Raw genomic sequence first — 14,206 nt, forward strand, 5'->3', positions numbered from 1 at the left:
GCAGCTAGCTAATACAACCATGGTTACAGAGACTTTGAGGCTATCAGAAAATAACTTTGAATGTTAACCCAAAAATGTGGAATGCGAAATAGTGTATCTTTTATTTCATTGATGTGAAAATATGTATGTTCACAGAAAAGACAAATGGAAATGTGGATAAACATACTATTGTCAATGAATTTAAAAACATATTTGTCAGTGTTGTTCACGAGGCAAGGAACATGGAAACAAAAGAGAATGCCTGTCAGTAGAGAAGTGGTTGGATAAGTGACGACACCATCTCACCAGGATATATTATACAATCATTAGAAGTGAGTTAAGGCTGTGTAAGTTGATATCCATGATATATCATTGAATTAGAGAATTAAGCTGCAGAGAGAACTAGGTATAATGTGATCTTATTTGTATAAAGCAAGTAGGAAGGAAAAATAAGCCATTTCATAGACGCACACATACATATATGTACGTGTACTTGTATTTATGCACATATATATACATATACGTTTTAGTTGTTGATACTTTTATATGCTTGTATAGTAGGACTAGGGAAAGTCATGAAAGACACATGCCACCTGATTAACATGAATGGGGATATGAAACAAGTAAAAGGGAAAAGACCACATGAATGAAGAGGAAATTTTAGATATACTAAGATCACATTTATTTAAAGTAATATATATGTGTTTTGGTATGTATGCTTTTGTGTTTAAAATATTATTTAGAGAGGCTGTGTTTTAAGGCAGATTGATTACTCAGTAATCCAATTATTACTTTTTCTTGGGATGACAATGAATAGCCACTTGCAGTAATAAAATGAGATTAAACCCACAAGCCTTTTGGGGGGTCTTATTTGATATCTTTTCTCCGCAGCAATAGAAAAAAAATATTCTGCCAAGGCAAGCATGTCCTATAGTCCATAAAGAACAAAATTAAAGGCAATAAATAAGTCTCACCAGCTAACTTACATATAAAACTTAGGTTGTTGTGGTTTTTTTGCCCTTTTTCATAGATGAGGATGGACTTGGTATAAGCATTATTGGAATGGGTGTTGGAGCAGATGCCGGGCTTGAAAAGCTGGGAATATTTGTCAAAACAGTAACAGAAGGTGGTGCTGCCCAGAGGGATGGCAGGTAAGCTAACTACTATCATTAATAACTAAAATCTTCTAAGAAATTTTTTTGGGAATTTCTTTCAGTGGCTTCCTTCTTCTGATTTTTTAGGACAGAATTTTGGAGTGTGTCTCGTAAAAGGAAAATGTTAAAGCCTTTGAATTACTTTATGATTTGTAGGCAGAATACCTGCTTTCTTCAATGTATGTTAAATAAATAGGTGGTTGGATCTATCATCAGTATCTCTCTACCTTTGATATGTATTCATTCATCTGTCTGGTGGGAAGTGGGCAGAAGTATGGGTGTGTATTATAGAAGGATATGTACTGTGGAGATGAGCATTTAGTGTCATTTCAGAGATATCAAAACAAATGGCAATATTTTTGGCACTTTTGAGAATGACAGAGGTAGAAGGAAAAATAAGAACCCTAATTCTGCAATGATGGTAATTCTGGAGCTAACATTTCTCAAAATGTATTCTGACTAAAAACAGGTTCTTGATTGCCAAGTAAACTTGTGGAATTAAAATCTCTCAGAGAGGAATCTGAGAGCCTTTACTTAAACACCCACTTTGGGTAATTTGGATGCATGCCAGCACATCAGATGATTGTTGTTTTATGTCTTAGCTTTCATCATCTCAAGCTACAAGTATCTCTAAAGATTTTGATTAAATCCTCACTCTAGGCTCCTGCTGCATCAAGTTGGGGCTGAAGCAGAGGTTGGCTATAGAAATAAAAGTTGATCCAAAAATATGAGTGCCAGGGGCGCCTGGGTGGGTCAGTCGGTTAAGCGGCCGACTTGGGCTCAGGTCATGATCTCGTGGTCCGTGAGTTCGAGCCCCGCGTCGGGCTCTGTGCTGACAGCTCAGAGCCTGGAGCCTGTTTCAGATTCTGTGTCTCCCTCTCTCTCTCTCTCTCTGACCCTCCCCTGTTCATGCTCTGTCTCTCTCTGTCTCAAAAATAAATAAACGTTTAAAAAAAATTAAAAAAAAATATGAGTGCCAGATTCAAAGAAAGGTTAACTTATTTTTTTAGGAGCACTTTGATTTTTTTTCAAGGTTTAAGCATACATCACTTAACCATCTTATCAAGAAATGATAAAACATGTTGAAAATCATTTGCAAATCTCTGGTGAGACCCATGGTAGCATTATTTCTTTTGTAATCCTAAAAACACATTGATATACACAGATATTTTCCAAGTGGAACTAAATTGATTTATTTAAATAGAAACCCACACCAGTATCATCTCTTTTTCCGTGAGGCAAGGGACCACATCTCAGTCAATAGCCTCATTCGTATTCCCATAACACTTGAACAGAGAAGGTCTGAAATTAATCTTTTGCGTGAATGTTCAGTTGATTGAATGTGTATCACACTTAAAGAAAGTGAGATATTAATATTTTGTGTAAAAAAGTAATTTGTTAACATTTCCCCCTTTTCAAGTAGTTATGGAAATAACCCTTTACCCTTTGAAGGAATTATATGATGGTAGTAACAAATATTTCCCATTATTAATGAAGAAACTTTCTTCCAAGTGAGCTAAAAGTTGTTTGTAAGATCTGTATCTTTTCTCCTTAAGTGTCACCAAACCTTTAAAAGCTTTCTAAAATCAGAGGGAATAATTCTTATTGTTAGCATTCAAACAGTATGAAATTATTATGAACCATCTGTCTAAATGGGTCACAAAGCCAAACCAAAATACGAATTGATTAAAAACCAAAAAGGTAGAGGGGTGCCTGGGTGGCTCAGTCAGTTAAGCATACTCTTGGTTTTTGGCTCAGGTCATAATCTCAGGGTTTGTGAGTTTGAGCCCGCATCAGGCTCTGCACTGGCAGTGCAGAACTTGCTTGCGATTCTCTTTTCTACCTTTCTCCCTCTGCTCCTCCCCAGCTCGCTCTCTGTCTCCCTCTCAAAATAAATAAATAAACTTTTTTTTTTTAAAAAAAGAAAAGGTAGAAAATTTTACATTTAGCACTTAGTCAGTTGCCATTGTTCTAAACTTAGATCTATTTGTTTTTCCATCACTCACTTTTAAAATTAGGTTTGTTTTTTCTTAACCTGTTTACTGATTTGTTGTCCTACATAGTTTCAGTATTTACACTGATGTGAGAAGTTTGCTTTATAGGTCCCAGTGTGTATTTTCTCAGTCCTTTTAAATGGATGTTTACCTAGTACAGTAATCCTGCTGTTGTTACAATAGATGCTTAATACTTGCCTCAGTGAATATATTAAGAGAAGCAATTTGATGAAATGAACAGAATCTTTGGGATCATGTGACCAGCAGTCTTAATTCTATCCCTTCTACTTACCGGCTATGGGATATTGAACAAATTACTTAATTTTCATGTTATCTACAACTGCAGCATTGTTGTAAGCATTAAATATGCTTATGTAAATTAAAGCCTTCCACAGTGCTGTTTGCATATGGAACTTTTCTTGAATGAAGTAGGAATAAAGTAGGAATTGAAATTTATTGAAAAATAGTTATTATGGGAAGCCTTATGAAAAACTATAGAAAGATGTATAAAATATGCACAGAATTGTTAAGTTTTAGAGTTCAGAGGAACTTTAGAGATCTTTAAATTCATACTTTTCATATTATATGTGTATAAAAATTGAGGAGATCTATATAGTCTCATTATTAGACCTATGGCAGTGTTCACAACTTTTCAATTATATTATTATTCCCACCATTAGTGGTGTGCTCATTTGCACAGTATTTAAATATTCTTTGTTGTTTAAAATTTATCAATATAAAAATTTACAAAAGAACAGTTGGTTGCTGCCTACAGTTAATTTTAATAATTTTTTAAAAAGTTATGTGTACTCATGGATATAGAAAAATATTATATTAAGGACTTACAAATCACTGTGATTAGTGTGATGCCATTCTTGTGTGGATATGGTTTCTATTCATCCCACCCAACTTCTCTGTCTCTCTCTTGTTCTTTCTCTCACAAAATGTAGAATTAATATACACCAAAGTATTGAATGGCTCTAGTCTGTGTGAGATTTTTTAAAAATTTTAGTTAATATGGAATATTTAATTTTTCTATAGAGAATTTGTAATTCTTGTATATGTATTTTAAATATTTTCTTTTTTTAATGTTTATTTATTTTTGAGAGAGAGAGAGACAGAGCATGAGCAGGAGGAGGGCAGAGAGAGAGGGAGACACAGAATTGGAAGCAGGCTCCAGGCACTGAGATGTTAGCACAGAGGCCGACGTGGGGTTCAAAGTCAGGCACCCCTATATATATATTTTGATCTACAATTAAAAATAATAAAGTTATCACCATGTGGCTTCAGGAAAGTTGTTCTTTACACTCCAGTTATGGACAAAATTAATGTTCTGGATTAGATGTTCTTTGTAATTCCTTTTAGCTTTAAAAGTATAAAAAGTCTTTTTTTTTTTAACCTTTCTAGCTTGCTTTAGCTTCTTAACTCTATTTAAGAAAATGATTTCAATTTATTCTCAGTTTTGTCACATTTCCTTCAAGGGATGTTAAATAAACAGACTTATAGACTTACATAGAACATTGTTTTCTCCCTCCTCCCTACTTACTGCCCCTACACAAGAAATCTTTTCTGTTGGGATTGCTTTTACCCCTTCTAAACATCTCATAAACACACCATATTTTGAGCACTTTAAAAAATTTGCCGTGGATATTTTATCTCCTGCATTACCCAGGATGTAGTTAAAAAGTTTTGAGTCTTCCTTGCTTTTTGATACTATCTGTGTCCTACATTTGAAATTTCTCTTGTCAAGCTTTTCATGCCTATCTGTACCTTTTCATATGATGCCTGAAACGCAGGGGGTACTCAATAAATATTTGTTGAATGAGTTAATACTTGTGTGTTAATCACTTTCAAAACATTTACTTAGGCCTAACCTTTTTCTCCCTTCCCTTCTTTTGCTTTTCTCTCCCTCTTTGTCTTTTTTGTGCTGGCCTGCCTCTTGCAGAGTAACTTGCAATGTAGCTAAATGACATGACATGATAGCCATTTCCGCCATCTGTTTTAGTTTTAAAGTTTTAGTAAAATAATACTAATAATAAATATTAGTAATAAGTGATGTTCATTAAGATTAATTTTAGTAAACTAAAATTAATTTTTAGTGAAAATAATATTATGAATGATACCATTAGGTTTTGCTGCCATGAATTTTATGGTCGGTACACAGGATGCTAATTATTTCTCCAATCCTCTTTCATGAATCTATAAAGCAAAATCATCTTTATAACAACACAGGTGAAAGTGCTGTTAGTAGAATAAGTCATGTGGATGATAACTGACAAAAGATAGTAATAATGCTGTGCTAAAGAAGCAAATTAAAAATGCACTTGGGATCTGCTTTGTTTCTGGCTCCTGTGTTTGTTTCTCAGGCTTTTGCATATCAACATTTTAGAACACCGTCCTGTTCAGTTTTTTTGAAAAAGTTATCAAATGTGAAATGACGGTTGCTATGTAGTTTACCTTCATTCAAGCCTTTCAAGGTTTTCTAACCATTTTAATTGTTTTTGACCAGCTCTAGGGTAGCACCAACACGTAAAACAGACGAAGAGTTCTATTCTTAGCTTTCCCTGCAGTAGACACTCCCTCTTGCTCCCTCTGCTCCCTCAGGCAGGGCCCATCTGTGCCCCTGAGGCGCCCTCCAGCCTGGGACGACCTGAATGGAAACTGCCGTTTTAATTGTGTCCATCTGTCATAATTCCTTAGCTGATGGTTTCCTCTCGGTGCACACACTCTTGTGTCATTCTTCTCGTCAAATATTTTGCTTGTTCGCCCCTTAGAGAGTTGGGATATTACTGCTTTCATATGGATGTATTTTCACATACACTTACAACTTCAGTCTCTGGCATTTAGGGGAAAACTCCTTTGACCAGAGTTCATTAATGTTGCTCCAGCTGGTCTCTCTTTCACTCAGCGTTGGTTGCTGTGTTTACATAAGCCCTATGAGGTAGAATTTTTGTTTTTGCTTCCCCTTCCCAGATCTATCATGTCAACAGATAACCATCCGGTAACATTAAACAAACCCTACCATTGTCCAACTTCTATATTTTTGTTAGCCTTACCCCCACTGGTTCTGGGTGTTAGGTTCAGAGTGGAGGGATACCAGAAACAGCATTGAGGTTGAAGAGCAGGAGCTTGAACACTGTTGTTTATTAGCACATGGAAACGATTACCAACTAGCCAGGTACGTTCCCCTAAACTCCATTCCAGTAGGCAGTGTTTCCAGGGAAAAACAGGCTATTTCCTCTGCTATTCTGGAGAATTTTTGGAAAGCCCAGATTATCTGCCTTCTTTGGGCTCTGGGATGGTCTGATTCAGAGATCTGTCCATTTTAATTTTTACCACCAGGACTCCTCCCTTGTCTTTTTTTTGTGCTTCTAATTATGCACCAAGATTTGAGAGATTATCAGTGTTACTGTGCTGTGAGGAGAACCTTTTTCTCTAACATAATAACCATTTACGTATTAAATACTCTTCTGGCTTATGATCTAGTGGGTTGTAGGGTCAGTTTACGGTGGCAGTAAGTCTAAATTGCTACCCTTTCTTTTTAGCCAATAATTATTTCCCTCATCCCCTGTCCAGGCTTCTTTACGTCTCCTTTTTCTTCCGCTCATTTTTAGTTTCTTAGTTTTGTTTCCCACTTAATCACCACAGAGTCTACCCCTGTAAAAAGGTCAATTAAAATACCTCTCAAAATACCATACTCAACAGAACTTCCCTCTCTCTCTCTCTTTTTAAAATTAGAGGTAGTTTTTATTTCCTTGGTGTTTTTTATTTTATTTTATTTTTGTTATTTGTTTTCATTTTTTTTCTGTAATGAATGTATCACTTTTGAATGAAGAGTTTTTAAAACAGGTACTCTTTTAATGAAAATAATAATCAAACAGTACTGAGCTCTCTTCATTCCCTTAATGCTGCCTGTATTGAGGCAGGCATGAAGAATTATGTAGGATCAGGAACCTGCATTTTAATCATGGGATGCCTCTTCCCCACACTGGTGTGACTGCAGAGAGCAAATCTGTGCCAAATATCTGTTGTCACTGTCACTGATGCACGGAGTGCTTTATAGATAGCTTGGATCACTTCTGTCTTCTCAGAGACCATTTTCGGTACTCTTGATTCCTTTGTGAGATCCATATTTCCATCTCATATTATTTTCCTTCTCCCTGAGGGACTGCCTTTAACATATTATCACCAGATCTGGTGGTGGTGGATTCTTTCAGCTTTGTATGTCTGAAAAATTCTTTTTGTTTTCCTCTTGCTTTTTAGGATATTTTTTTCTTTGTGTATAGAATTTTAGATTAATAGGTATTTGTTTTGTTTTGTTTTACCTTTTAGTACTTTTCCTAGACTTTTTTGCTTTCTGATTTTAGGCACATGAGTGCATGAAGAAAAGTACATGTACACAGATGAATTAAGAAAATGAGAAAGTGCTATAAATGTTGTTTTATTTTCTGCTTATTTAAGTTAATTGTATATGACAAGCAGTGTAAAATTTCCGTTGACAAACAGAAGCTCAAAACTATGTGTGTTAAGTCCCCTGTCCTTTACATTTTTTTAAAGAAAATGCCTTTTTTTTTTGCCTTTGGGCCATAGGTTATAGATCATTGAGTCCAGAACCTTGAGTTATTTTATGGTTATGCACATATGTGTTTTTAATAAAGAACATGGACTATAATGCCTTCAATCTAAAGGAAAACTTTTTAGACTATCCACAGTCACTATAAAATGCTATCATTAGTTGTCAAATTAGCATTTGCTAATTTTAGAAAACACTTTAAAGTTTTAATATAGTACATGTTCATGGTTGAAAATTTAGAAAACACAGAAAAATATAAAGGAGAAAATAAAAATTTCAGTAATCCCACATCTAGAGTTGACCACTACTAAAATTCTGCCAGTGAATTTCCTTACAGATTTTTTTCTGTGCATATTCTGCTTTTGTTTACTTACTTAAAATTAGGATTGAGATACTATCTGTTGAGTACTTACTATATGTCAGGCAGTCTCCTATGCTCTTTATATTTTGTAAATTATTTATTATTGCTAATAGCTTTGATTAAATACGTATCATTGTTATTTCTGTTGTATATATAAGGAAATTATGACTTTTCTTATACAGTCACAGCAAGTAAGTGGCAAAGCCTGGCTATAAATCTAGCTTATCTGACTTTAGAGGCTATACTTAAATAATACATTATGTTATATCACATCATTAAACACTTTTGTACAACAGACTTTAAGAGTGTATCATGCTATTGTATTATATATGGAAACCATTTACATATTGTTACACTAGCATCTTGTTTCAAGGTGTTGATCAGGTTAGCATTTTTATATAAAAATCATAGTGAATATGTCTGATTATTTCTTTGAAATTACTTCCTTAGAGTGGAATTATTGTGTCAAGGCGCATTACTTTTTAAAAAAAAATTTTTTTAATTTTTATTCATTTTTGAGAGCGAGAGAGAGGGAGGGAGGGAGGGAGAGAGATAACGTAAGCAGGGGAGGGGCAGAGAGAGAGGGAGACACAGAATCTGAAGCAGGCTCCAGGCTCTGAGCTGTCAGCACAGAGCCCCACTCGGGGCTCAAACTCAAGAATCATGAGATCATGACCTGAGCTGAAGTCAGATGCTTAACTGACTGACTCACCCAGGTGCCCTAAGGTGCCTTACATTTTAAATGCTTTAGAAACATGTTGCTAAGCTGCCCTTCAGAAAGGTTGCTCAGTTTGTACCTCCTTAGCAGTGTTAAGAGTAGTCTATTGCACTGAATCAAGACTGAGTATCGTTTTATAAAATCTTTAATACATTGATAAGCAAGATATTATCTTTAAATTTTAATTTCTTGTTTTTGAGCTTCTTAAGATGTTTACTAGACACATCTTTTTTCTGCAAATTATTTTCCATTTGCTTTTTCCCTGTTACATTTTTTACAATCGTGCTATCATCTGTTCTTTCAGTGCTAATCTTAACAACGGTCAAGTCCAATAAACAGAATTAAAGAGCAACTCTAAACTAAAACACAGTAAAATTCTGTATTTAGTTTATACCCTTAATTTTCTGTCCAATTTACTGCTTTGAAAATTATTTACCTGGTGTTTGAGACATCCAGTAACCTTTTCTTAGACCTAATCTTCTTAAACTTTTCAGTGTCATATCATAATCACTTATTTCTAATGAGATCCTTGGGTTTGTTTTTTGTTTTGTTTTGTTTTGTTTTTTGTTGGTGTGTGTGTGTGTGTGTGTGTGTGTGTGTGTGTGTGTAAGAGAGAGAGACAGACAGACAGCTGTATAGATCTTTTTCCTTATATTTTTCACCCCATATTATAATTCTCCCAAATTAGCTTCTTGAACTCATTTTTGTATTCAGTTGGTGAACTGATTTTTTTCCATGACTATAGAAATTACTTTCAAATTCATATCCCAATCTTGGTGGATATAGAACCTATTTATTATATCACTTGTATCTTGTTTTCATCTCAAACTTAACATAAATTGAATTCCTCTTTTCCTTTTTTTTCTTCCTTTCCCTTGATAAGAACAATCCATTTTTTCTGTGCTGACCCTATTTTTCATTACTTTAGATGTAAACCTTTCTAGTCATCCTTTATTGTTTTATTTATTTTACCTATATAATATCTTATTGTATTTTTTATTTCCCTGCCTTGGAACGTTCCTCAAATTCTTCTTTTGTGTTCATTCTTTGTGCCATATCTCTGTGTCAGGTCTTTCTCTTATTATGCCATATTTTCTGGGGCTTCATTTAGCTGATCTTTCCCAGTTTATCCTCACCTTGTTCCAAGATTATTCTTTCTACAATTATCACTTTTTGTAGCCTTTGTGAACAATAATGTATAGTTGCTCTCTATTTTTTGCCAATCAGGGGCCAAGGTCTTGTTAACATTGAATACCAATGTTATTTAAGTGCATATTCAATTCTCTACTTCAATCAGGAAGATTACATTATTGTCTGCACCAGTGTCCTTCCCCAACCTTCTTGCACATCTTAGTCAAAATAGTAATTACTGAAACTACAATGTATTAAGGCCATATAATACATCAATTACTCTGCTAACCCTTTCACACATATTTTTGCTAATCATTACAATCAGTATGGTAGTAATAGTGAACCTTCTTCATCTAAACTAAGGATTAATTCTTTCAGGAATTCATAGTTGAAGAAACCTAAGGTTTCATAGAAAATGGATTAAGAAAACTGTGTGCTGAAGTAAATGAATGAAAGCATCTAAATAAACTTTTGCTAAAATAAAGCAATCAAAATGCATTATAAAGAGACTGTTACACATTTTAAAGTTTTGCTATAAAAAATAAAGTTTTCTGTAATAGGTACAGTACCATTCATTTACATTTAACATTTTGCATGCTATATACTTTTAAATAGGATACCTTTTTCCAACCCCCATCCATCCAGCATTAGGAAAATGCTTGTGAATTTGTTTTATCCTGTTGGTGGTGATATGCATTTAAATGGTGATATGCATTTAATTTCCCATCCCCAGTCTATCACCTTTTTTTCCCAAGAATTCATTGCTTTTCCAGTTTAGTAGATTGGGGATTGTTTGCCATGTGGGCCTGAGAGCTGTAACTTGAGTCTTTAGTCTCCTTCATTCATTCTTCACTTCCACAGTACTTGCAGGAAGGGTGGGTGGGTCTGGATTTACTTCACCTCAGGTTTCTTTCTCTCTTTCCAGGACTACTTTGTAGAAACTTTCACTCCCAGCCTGCCATCTGCTTTCTAGCTCTTTTCTTTTTCTATCTTCCAGTAGTTCCTTTTTCTATTTCTTTACATCTCACAAATTTAAAAAATATTCCTAAAACAACATACAGAGGGGGAAACAGCATTGGGGACTTTTAGATTATCAGTAAGTGAAAACTTTAGGATTGAAATTTTGGTCTCAGCAACTCTGAGACCCAGATTCTTTTCTTACTTCCATACTTCCTTTTATACTCTTCACCCTTCCCCAAGTCCTATTTTTCTCAACATTCATTGTCTTTTACTTCAGGGTTAAACTTAGTGTCCTGTTCATCACTGAAACCATTTAAAGGTCACTGGTTGAGCCCAGCTGAACTCTCGGCCTCTGTACACTTGAATATAATGATCTGTAGTACATCCATTTATGTTTGTTTGTCATCATATCATGTGTATTGAGTGTGTATCCATAGATTCATTGTTAAAACATTGAGAGCAGGGACCACATGCAACATACTGGTACGAGACTTTTGATAAGCACTCAAACCTGTGTATGAATGGATTGATTCCACTTCTAGTGTTCAGTCTTTTTTGGTCAAATTTCCTTATAACTTTAGTTTTTAATGTTTGTTCTGTTATTTTTCCTAAAGGTAATTTCCAGTAGTCTCTAGTTTTTGTGGGGGGTCACATCTCTGTTTGTTTATTTTGATAGCATTGTATATGGCTGGTGACTTTCTTGGCTTATTTGCAAGAACACCATGACTTCATTGTGAATCCATCTATTCTCAGCTTTTTTCTTTGCTCTGGTTCCACTTGACCTTCACCTCACAAAGTCAATAGCCCTCTCCTCTTAATATCAATCTATTTTTTATACCTTTCTTAGCACACTTACTGTAATTTTTGTGTAGCTTAGCACACTCCAGGTCTCCAGTCTCTGCAGCATACACACATACCCCTGTGCTGGCATACGTGTGTGTGTGTGTGTGTGTGTGTGTGTGTGTGTGTGTGTGTGTGTGATATTCTCACACAAGCCCCATACTTCAATCAGATTTGTATCTCAATAACTCTCATTGTTCTTGGAATACAGTCAAGATTGACTCACTCTTACTAAATTACTGACTGAATGAATCAATCAAATCAATGAAGCAAGCATATTATTTTCTCTACTTATATTTTTCTAGCACTTGTGCTATCTTACTTCTGATTAGACTACTTAGAAATGTCCCTTTAATTGTATTTGTTTCATTGCATTTTATCTAAATTATTCTGTACAAGCATGTGTACTTTCAGAAATTTCTTTGACCTTGCTTGTACTTCTTTTATTCTTGTCCATTAAGATAATCATCACCCTGATTTTCTTTCACCTGTGATTACTCTGTCTATTGACGATGTAAAAACCTATATTTGCTTTTCCTTTTATTTCCCTTCACCAGTAGATGCCAGTCCTGTACATACTAGCTTAAAATTTTTTTTACTAGTTTTAAAATTTTGCAGTCCTTTATTTATTACTCCTTTCAGTCATCCTTAAACTTGTGTCTTTTCTTAAAATATCCTTCTTATCAAATGCTCTTGCCTAATTAAAGTCATGTTATCATCTTTTCATTTTATAAAAATATAACAATGATTTTCCTTTTGAGAATTTGAGCTTTTTAGCTTTACTTTATTTTTTCTGGAAGGCCAACTGTGTTCATCTTTCAGATTCTATAATTCAACTTTAATTTGGTTTTTCAAAATACGAAGTATATTTTAAATATTTGAATTAGCAATAATCACACCTCGGATAAACCTCATTGACTATGATACTGCCACTGCGCAAAGCTACTTTAAATATTGGAAAGAAAAAGAATTTTCTTCTTGCCTTTATCTTCCATAGATACTAGTAAATCAGGCACTTGAACTGCCATGAAAGGTTCTTGGAGAACTGCTGTACTTGTACAACTGTAGTCGTTGGTCACTCGGAAACATTGAGGAACTGTTGTCATCAAAGCATGTATTGAGCAATTGTTTCCATAGCATTATGCTTTATTTTATGCAAAGGTTAAGAAGAAATAAAATCATAGTTTTAGCCATTAAAGTAGTTTAGAATCAACTTATAAAACAAAGTCCCCACCCTCAACACATCCCTACACAAGTTAACTTTTATAAAATAACACAAGGAAACGTTAAGTCATGTTACACAAATTATGTATACACATGCACAAAGGTAGAAAGTTAAAAAAAATGATACTTAGATTAAGTAACATTTAATCAGGAAGGATGTTTTCTAGAAAAATATTTAAATAACAAATGGCCAAGAGAAGATGTTGCCACAGAAAAGGGAATGGCATAAACAGAATAATGGGAAGGGAGCCAGTAAGTGGAACATTTGCATCTTTTGGGTCTTATCAACAGCAGTGTATAAAAAATGTTATCTTAAAAATGGACATTTAACTTTGTCCCATCCAGAGAATAAAACTGCATGTAACAGGAGTTCTTTCTTTTCCTTTATTCTCCAAAACTGGCTTAATAGGATTAGCAGTACATAATTACTGCTCCAGGCTCAGATGTAAGACGCAAGAAGTTTGCAATTTATCTGCTCAGGGAGACCTTATACCTCAAGAAATATTAAACAATTATCTGAAAACATGTAACATTAGGTGAAGGCGTAAAACGTAAGGTGTAGGAGAGGTTCAAAGGATAGAAAAAGACCGCTAGGCTCGAGTAAACAGGTTAATGCCGAAGGAGAAGTTAATATTTGAACTGGGCCTTTAGAAGAAGGCTTTCGAGAGGGCAGAGAAGGGATATATGGGCAAATGTGTAAAAGATACAAAGGGAGGAATGTGTACAGTCTTCTCAGGGTATGGCTTGCCTTACAGTTATTATTTTTGTGAGGGTGTTGTTTAAAAATGAAAATATAGCTGAGTTCATACTAGTTGTTGGTAATATGTTACTAAGATTAGGTAAACAAATAGAGATGTGACAATTTTTATAACAGTATTCTCAATATTGTTAAGATGTCACATGGCCTCATATTCATCTGTAGATTCAAATAAATCTCAATTAAAATCCCAGCAGGATTTTTTTTAAAGAAATTGATTAGCTGTTTCCAAAATGCATAGGAAAGGCAAGGTACCTAGAATAAAAGTTCTGAAAAAGAATAAAGTTAGAGACTGACCTTACCCAATTTGACAAGATTGATTATAGAGCCTCAGTATCCAAGACTAAGTAATATTGGTATAAAATAGAAATATTTAATATCTAATAAATATATAAAAATAGCAATATATGGAATAGAATAGAAAGTAAGGAATAGATGGAGACATATAGGGGCACCTGGGTAGCTCAGTTCATTGAGCATCTGAGTCTGATACCAGCTCAGATCGTGACCTCATG

The 14,206-nt window shown here is 34.5% G+C and overlaps 1 protein-coding gene and 1 pseudogene across 11 annotated transcripts in view; one reads left to right on the plus strand and one right to left on the minus strand.

The window, feature by feature from the left end:
- Positions 1–14,206, plus strand: part of PPP1R9A (protein phosphatase 1 regulatory subunit 9A) — a 329,127-nt gene that overhangs the window by 180,397 nt on the left and 134,524 nt on the right. For all 11 annotated transcript variants that reach the window (XM_042918086.1, XM_042918078.1, XM_042918070.1 and 8 more), the window contains one exon: positions 1,010–1,130. In XM_042918086.1, the coding sequence (XP_042774020.1) occupies positions 1,010–1,130 (121 nt within the window). The remainder of the gene's footprint in view (positions 1–1,009; positions 1,131–14,206) is intronic.
- Positions 12,504–12,654, minus strand: LOC122214730 (annotated as a pseudogene).

This window comes from Panthera leo, chromosome A2, assembly GCF_018350215.1.
Source record: "Panthera leo isolate Ple1 chromosome A2, P.leo_Ple1_pat1.1, whole genome shotgun sequence".
Taxonomy (NCBI): Eukaryota; Metazoa; Chordata; class Mammalia; order Carnivora; family Felidae; genus Panthera; species Panthera leo.